The following is an 8,754-nucleotide window of genomic DNA, read 5'->3' as shown; positions in this document are numbered from 1 at the left end:
GGATTTTAAGGAGGAAGGACTGGATTTAGAGGGATCTCATCTAAGTGATAAAACTGGTTCCTGAAACCTGGTAAGAGGTGCGGGGTTGAGGAACAAAATGATGAGATGGGGAACTGGGGGGTGGCGGACACAGCCAGGTACAACCAGGAATGAGGAGATCAAGTCGTCTGTTTTAAGTTTTCCCATTTCGGCACTCTGTTTTCCCCTCTGTGACCTGTAACCCATGAGCCTTCTGTAAAGTCAGGTTAAGTTGCTACAATTTGGTGTTAAGTGTGTTTGGGAGCATTCATGGAGGAGAATGGGCTGTATCCAGGTAGGTGGAGAGCTGTGGCAGCTTGGAGACGGGATTACAAAGTTGCTAGAAGTGACCATTAGAGAGGCCCTGGGGAGTGGTCCACAGTGAAAGGTACAAAAGCTACGCGACAAGCAGTTTGAAGAAGCAAATAAGTACTTCTCAGGAATTCTTGGAACTATGGTGGGAGGAAACAGGATTTCCTGTACTCGGAAGGAATGGGGGTCATGGACTATGGTAGTTGGGTGTTCGAAGGAATGGTGACTTCCTAAAAGATGGTAGCTTGGGACGTTTGGGTTACAAAGAGAATAACCAAACTCACCCACCACCAAGCTCACAAGGATGTTTGGAAAGTTCCTGAGTTATTTTGGACTTTGAATCAGAAAAATAACCCATGAGGCCAGGTTCCCCTCTCCTATCTCAGGTTGACAGAATAGACCTGTGGTATATGACCAAACCCTAACCACTAATTGCCCTTGGCTGGTTTGACGTCAGTTAATGACTGGACTTTGTACCCGAGAGAGAGTTAAAACTAAAGAGAGTTGGGAGAAAAATCATTTCCTCCTTGGATTACCACGCGAAAGCATCAAAAATGAAAGTCTTTGTTCATCTCACTCTTCTCGCTCTCCTTTTTGGAAACTCTGGTAAGGAACACCATTTTATATAAGTTCTAATCGTGTTTGTTCTCTTTGCAATAGAATTGGCAGACTGACAGCTACCGACAGGGGGATCATTTTATACATGAAGTTTCCTCTTGAACTCAGCTCAAACAAGTCATGTTAGTCTGTAAGTCTGTAATTAAAGAGGATAGAACAGTAGAAGAGGTCTGTAGACTAAGACCTTGGGGTTCAGTAAACCAGGGATTTGTCACTGAGGGTGAGTTCCTGGGGACAGACAAGAATGTATCGGTGGGTTCTGAGGGCCCAGTACCCTCATGGTGGCTTTCTGGATCCCTTTCCATGATGATCACAGAGAACCTGCCACAGGAGAAGCCTCCTTCGGGAAAGATACTTGAATTACAGTCTGCTAGACCAAGCAGAGCAGTTGTCATGTGGTTGGACTTCAGAAATGTGTTTCTTCTTCTGAGTTAGAAAGGGTTATGTGGGGTGCATGTGGGTGAGAAGGTCATCTGTGTGCCTGAGAGACGAGGTTTAATGAATGGGAATCTAGAAGCTGCTTGCAGAAAGGAGTAAAGAGAAGGCAGAAATGTGAAGAGAAATTGAACCCATTTTAGAGAAACCAGAGTGGGCAATGTCAGGATTTGCTTTTTTGAGAGCTGGTTTGAAAGTCCTAATGGGGGGAAGTTTGGGAAGGTTTTCCTCACTGAGGTGCAGGGCTCACCTGATCCCTGCTGCCAGCTCTGGGGACAGATGTTAAGAGTTCAGATCCAAGTAAGGATTGGTAACAGCTGTCTGACTTTTAGGAGCCACCCGTAGAAAAGGCTTCACTGGCATCAAATGGAGGAAGAAATGTGGGGGTGGACCAGGAAGGGTCTCATGCTTGGAGGGGAAGGAGAAATGGTGAGAGATCGGGGAATCAGGAATCACTGAGTGTCAAGATACCCTGGGGTGGGAGGGTGTTTCATGGCCCAGAGAACCCAGGGGCAGGACACATAGCTCAGTGTCGTATAGTGTGGAAAGAGCATGCTTTGGAGTGAAGCGAGCAGGGATTCAAATATCATGCCCCTACTTGTTATCTGTGGGGTGTCTCTGAGCCTCAGTTTCTCTCTATGTAATACTAGATGGAGAATTCCTTACCAAAGAGTGACTGATGGGATTAAATGAGACAAAGTGTATGGCGTGCAGGGGACAATGCCTGGTATGTAGTAGGGGCCGAATAGATACTTGAGACCAAATTTCCTTAGTGACCAGGTTGCTAAGAGAGAGGGTTGAAACTGGGTTAGGGGCAGAAATAAAGAGAAAGAGCCAGGAACTGGCAAAACAGATGGCTGTTAACCCCTCATAAGCAAGCTAAGGTTTTTTTGAGCAGAACTGAACTGAGTTCTGAGAAGACTGTTGCTCTATCTTAATTGCCAGTATCTATTTTGTAGTCAACTAATCATTCTGAAGAAGGCATTGCCTTCGAATGGTTGTGTGTGGCAGTGGATGGTAAATAAAAAGGAATCAAATGGTTTTTCTTTGGGAGACAAAGCCCTCCACCCTCCGCGTGGAGTCACCCCATTTCCCACGTGTAAGCGGGTAAAAGCCTCCTGATGCTGGAATCGGTCTTTCAACCGGACCCTGCTCTATACTAGGGCCCACATGAAGTGTGGGGGCTCAGGAGAAGGCCCCACCTGACCCCGCAGTCGGTGGGCAGGGAAGTTTGTCAGAGGAGAGAGAGGGGTGAGGATGGTGGCTGGCCTGAGCAGGAACAAAAAAGTTACTACTACCGCAAAGGGCAAAACAAAACCATTTGTTCTCCCTCCACAGACCCTCTCTTCACCTCCCCTAACAGGAAGTAAGGAGGCCATTTTGTGAAAGCGCTGGGAACCTCATTGGACTTTGCATTGGGGGCCTTTTTGGTTACATGTGGAAAAAATTGTAAACACTGAAGAGGCAGTTGAGATTTACGTATTTATGGGTTACCTTCCACACTTTTTGTCATGTCTGCACTTGTATCCAATTTTTAAACTTTGGTTTTGTTTTGCTTTTCTTTGTTTAAAACATTCTACAAATATTACAAACCTCTGGTAACAAACAATACAGAAATGTATGAACAAAAAAGTGAGCGTGTGACCTGCTTTCCCACTTACCTCCCCCATCCTAGCAACTTACTCTCAGATGTTCTACTGTTGAGAGTTTGGAGGGTGTTAAGTTTGGTTTTTGAAGAAATCATTTCTTTTTCTATGGAATGCTAAAGATTATACAGATGTATGTTAGGAGTTACTATTTCAAAAACAAGTTCCATTTCAAATTCTTAGCAACGAAGGGCAGAAAATGTTTCTTGGACACCTTATATGCCCTCCCCACTACAGTACTTTGCCTTCATAAATATTTATTGAAAAAAAAAAAAGAAAAAATATGCAGGCATGAAGTTCAAAGATCCTTTAACAGGCAAAACTTTCCAGGTTGTTTTAACTCTCTTTGAGAGATTATGGCTGCTTTGTCCACAGAATCTGATGGGTACATTTGGAAACCAACATTTCATAAAATCCAAGAACTTGTAGCAGGAAGAAAGGCACTTTCTTATAACCGCTTTTATTAAACCGTCAGCTAGCTTTGAATAAAGCAGCCACAGATGTTCTCCAGGCAGGGATGGGAGTTATGGAGTATTCTCCAGAAAGTAGTCAGGTCAGGGAATATTTTTTCCCATTTAAGTCCATGATTTGTACCACATGGACAGTGTGCGATCCTTGTATTGTTTAGAAGCTCCAAAATCTCAGTAAATAAAAAGATTAAAGCATTTTTACTCTGCTGACACCATAATATATTTCCATAACTATAGATTGCAGATAATAAGTTATTTTGCAATTTCTCTTAGGTATTACTAGATAATGTAAGCTGGCATTTCAGCTCCAATCTGTCTTCCCTGAAATCTATACAACCACACGCAAGCACCCACACGCACACACACACCCACACACACACACATGTGCCTACATTTTTGGTGTTTTGTTTTGTTTTGTTTTAAACACATATTGTTGCTATTCACAGCGATGAATAGCTATTGGCTTGGAACGTGTCTCATTTATTAAAACTAACCGTGCATTTTTGAATGTGATCTTCCCAGCAAATGAAATTTGAAATCATAATGAAAAAACCCCTGTGGCCAGAACTCCCTGCCAGAATCTCAATTAGTTGTACACCTATCTACAGAAACATCTTGGTTATTTGGCATCAGCAGAGAAGGAACATTTCTGAAGCATGAAATTCAAGGTCCAGGGGGTGTTGGTCTATTTGTGCCCACAGTCTGCCAAGCCCTTTCCTTTTGCCGAGTTTTCTTACTCTCTGTGGCCAGGGTCCACTTCTCCTTAGAAGTCTCACCGCTTCTGCAGTGACAGAGGACGATGCAGAACTGACCTCTACCTCCACTGCTTTCATTCTTATCTCTTGGTTTTCCCTATTGTCTCTCTGTGTTTGCTCTCTTGTACTTCTTGGCTTTTTCATTAAATGGATGGCCTTCTACACAACTCCCTGACAAAAGTCCTACTTAAGACATTGGCATTACACAGACCTGGCTTTGCTTCTGGGTTCTTCTATCAAATGTCAATGCTCATCTCGATTTCACAGGTACTGCGTGGCACAGAGTAAGCACTTTATAAACAGTAATAGTAGCAGGAGTAGGAGTAGAAGCAGTCAACATCGTCACCCGTGAACAACTGCTTACCCCTTCAACACTTGGGAGTGACTATTTTATGTCAGGCCCTGTTCAAGGGGAAGAGCCAGACCCTACTCACAGAGCCACGGGAGAACCAGGTAGCATCTTCAGCAGTTCTCCGTACCAGAGGGCTTAGGAATTGTTTCCTCACTAACACATTTTCTTTTAATTCTATTTTTAAAATCTATTGTCAACATCAGAATTTTAGGGACAATGAAGGGTTCTGTAAAATTGATCACTGGATCACAAAGGGTTTGCTAACCCATGCATCCAAGTGTTCCTAGAATTATGAAAATGCAACTTTGACGACCACCTTAGCCCCAGGCAAAGACCATTTAGACATCTGTCTAGAATTGTTAATGGGTAAACATCATTAAAAAATATTTTTTGGAAGAAGCTTAATAAACACTTAATGAGGTATATTTATTTCATCATTCTTTAAAACTCCTCCTTTCCCTCCCTCATACCTATCAACAGTGAAAACACCACGCAAGGGAAAATTGGGGTAATTGCCTTGAAGTGTAGAAAGACAAAAGGAGTCAATGCTCAGGTATTAGCTGCGCCCCCTGGTGGCAGTTCCCCTGTCCTCTCTGAGGATCAGGAATAGTAAACCCAGAATAACAGTTCTGCAACCACAGGCATGAATTATATTACTTCCTGGTACTCATATTACTAAATATTAACTCTCTATTTGTAATAGTTTTCAATAACATTTTCCCAGTTTTGTCGATTTAATTAATTTTATTTATCATGTCTTTTTTACTATTTTTAAGTAGTCATGGATCCTCATTTTCAATGTATTATATACATTCATTTTTCTAAAGAAGAATGAGTTGGGTACTAATTAGTATTAAGTAATAGTAATATAAATGCCAGTATTTATTCAATATGCTAGCTTCTGAAACCTGGTATCTTTTTTCCTCCAGCCACCCAAACTGCCACACCTGCTTCCCCCAGCACAGCTACACCTGCTTCCCCCAGCACAGCTACACCTACTCTCCCCCAAACTACCACACCTGCTTCCCCCAGCACAGCTACACCTGCTTCCCCCAGCACAGCTACACCTACTCTCCCCCAAACTACCACACCTGCTTCCCCCAGCACAGCTACACCTGCTCCCCCAAGCACAGCTACACCTACTCCCCCACAAACTACCACACCTGATCCCCCCAGCACAGCTACACCTACTCCCCCACAAACCACTACACCTGCTCCCCCCAGCACAGCTACACCTATTCCCCCACAAACTACCACACCTGATCCCCCCAGCACAGCTACACCTACTCCCCCACAAACCACTACACCTGCTCCCCCCAGCACAGCTACACCTATTCCCCCACAAACTACCACACCTGATCCCCCCAGCACAGCTACACCTACTCCCCCACAAACCACTACACCTGCTCCCCCCAGCACAGATACTCCTACTGCCCCCCAAACTACCACACCTGCTCCCCCCACAAATAGTACAATTGGTATCACTACAAGTAACTCTGCTACAGGAACAACAGCTGTTGATAACTCCACCACCGCATCAACAGATGAAAGAACCACAATCGCTGGTTCCTCAGGTAAGAGCAGAACCCTTGAAGACTCCTCAATGAGAGTTCATAGCATCGTGGAGGATGATTGATAAATGTGTCAAGGTGGAATAGGGACATGGGTATAGAGACCTGAGGGTTCCTGAGATATGAACTGTGGATGTAAAATCTGAATCACAAAGGCTGGAAGTGATGGCAGGGACCCTAGAAGATTACCCTCAATTCCACTCTCTTCTCTTTTTCCTTCCCACCCATCCTACCTTAAGCTATTTTCCAGGTGTAGAATATTTTTATGAACTTGGAGCTTGTGAAAGCTACCTTTCTAGCTTCTCTCCCCCTAGGGGATTTTTGGAAATAGTTTCAGTTTCTTGGAGAAGGCCTGGTCCAAATAAGCGCCGGCTCTCAAGCCTCAATCATCTAACTCCCTGGTCTACCTAAGGCGGGAGTCAGCTCTACCCTGAAGTTAGGATGGTGGCAGATCACAATTCAGAATTTTGAGCCAAGTCAAGGAATTTGAGCCTGAGGGATGAAAACCTAGTGCTCAAACAGTTCTAGGCATGACCAGGACCATTGTCCACATGACAGATGTTTTGGGGATGGTGTCTAAGAGATGCCGATTTACCTCAAGAAGAAGTCATTGAAACAGAAAGCACTCACTTCATGGCCCAAAGCTTGGTCTAGAGGGAGAGCCAGCAAACTCCATCTGTAAAGGGCCAGCTAGTAAATATTTTCGGTTTGGTGGGTCACATACTGTCTGTTACAACTTCTCAATTTTGCCCTTGTAGCATGAAATAGCCATAGGCAATATGCAAACGAATGAACCTGGCTGTGTTCCAATCAATTTTTATTTATGAGACTGGAATGTGGGCCAGATATGGTCTATGAGCCACAGTTTGCCAACCCCCATCCAGAAGAATTCTTAGATTTTACAGCCTGAAGGATCTACAGAAACTCTTGTCATTCTCAGATCAGGAAACTGAGGCCCAGCAGGGACAGAGACTTGCCTGGGGTCAAAGAGCAAGTTAGTTTCTTCCTACATCTGCTTCTGGTGACTTCCCCGACATTCTCTGATAAAGAAATCTAAGAAATGGATGATTAAGCAAAGCGAGCCCAGAACCTGTATCTAAGACCTTGTTCCCCAGTCTTCTTACGTGCTTGGAGGGACCACTCTGAAGGCTAGTTCAGGAGAGCCATGGCTACAAATCAGCTCTACTGGAATCAGGAAAGGTTGCTTTTCTAGGCCATTTCTACTTCCCCAGACAGTCTCTCAGAGTCAGGCAGTCTTCTGCTATTCTGGCCCTACCATAACTAGTGGTGTGACATGTGGCAATCATTTCTCCTCTTTTGACCTCAACTCATCCATAATAAGGGATGACTGGAGGAAAGAGCCACCAGGATCTTGTGACCTAGTCAATTCCTGGCAGACGGATCAAGCTAACAAGTCTGTCTTTCATCGCTAGAGAAAGAACACTCCAGGAGTAATTGATCTGGTGTCTCCAGGGTGGAGCTGCACTCAATTTCTTCCCTAGGGTTTTCCAAATCATCGTTGAGATGTGACTGAGGCCTTTAAACAGCCATTTCCTTACTTAGAATACTGGCTCACACCTTGTCAGAGGGGTGAATCTTACTGGTGTGTAGGTGATTACTACACCAGGCCTCCTTTTGCTAGGTAGTCTATTATATTTGTTAATAAAAGTAAATTAAACCCATGGTTATTAAAAAAAAAAAAGCACCTCCAACAGTTCAGAGTATATACCGTAAAATTAAATCTCCCTTCCATCTTAATCCTCTAGGACACAGACCCCCAGTTTCCTTTCCCAGAGACAACTCTTGTGATCAGTTTCTTATATCTCCCTCCAGAGATAATCCACACATATGCAAACTTACGTTTGTGTGTCTTCCCTCTCATTTTATCACAAAAGAGATCATACTATATGCATTGCTCTGTATGTTATAGATGACTTTCTAAAAAATTCAATGACTTCTACTTAAAGGTTTGCATGTCAAGATCTCAGGACAGCTCTGAAGGTTGTCAGACGCCTGAGCTATTCTGAAATCAAAGCTCAGAATCATTCATTTCATTTGACAGAGATGAAGAAAATGGCAAGCCAAGAGCACCATTTGACCTCAGCCCTAACTTCCCTCCTCAGATCCCCTGCGACAGGAAAGACTCAGTGCCCTGCGTGATCTGGGAATCCCAGCCTGGGTGTGGAAACCCATTACAATATTATTCTCACCATTTATTCAAATCATCTACTCAGAAAGCCGGAGGGGAGGGTAGAATGCTCCCTCATCAAGTCCTCTTAGCTCTTTCACTGGGTTTATCTACACTCTCCTTTATTATCCCTTTCCTTTCTTCATAGCATATCGTGTATGCTAACCCGATTGTGACATCTAGTTTCTTTTTTGAACTCCTTGTCTGTCTCTCTCTAAAAAATATGATAGCTTACATAAAACAGTTTTGGGAATCCCTACCTAGTCTTAGAGGGTTTGGGGGATCTCTACCTAGTCTTAGAGGGCTTGGGGGGTCCCTACCTTGTCTTAGAGGGTTTGGGGATCCATACCTAGTCTTCCAGGCACCAAGTTTCCAGAGGCTCCTTTGGT

At 43.9% G+C, this 8,754-nt stretch overlaps 1 protein-coding gene across 1 annotated transcript in view; it reads left to right on the top strand.

The window, feature by feature from the left end:
• The first annotated feature begins 298 nt into the window (after positions 1–298).
• MUC13 (mucin 13, cell surface associated) overlaps positions 299–8,754 on the top strand; it is a 30,775-nt gene continuing 22,319 nt past the window's right edge. Inside the window, exons 1-3 of the mRNA XM_037815353.1 lie at positions 299–313; positions 5,567–5,733; positions 5,879–6,180. Of these exons, the coding sequence (XP_037671281.1) occupies positions 299–313; positions 5,567–5,733; positions 5,879–6,180 (484 nt within the window). The remainder of the gene's footprint in view (positions 314–5,566; positions 5,734–5,878; positions 6,181–8,754) is intronic.

The sequence above is a fragment of the Choloepus didactylus genome, chromosome 1, assembly GCF_015220235.1.
Source record: "Choloepus didactylus isolate mChoDid1 chromosome 1, mChoDid1.pri, whole genome shotgun sequence".
NCBI classification, from domain to species: Eukaryota; Metazoa; Chordata; class Mammalia; order Pilosa; family Megalonychidae; genus Choloepus; species Choloepus didactylus.
The sequence above is the reverse complement of the archived record's forward strand: the minus strand, read 5'-3'. Positions and strand labels throughout refer to the sequence as shown.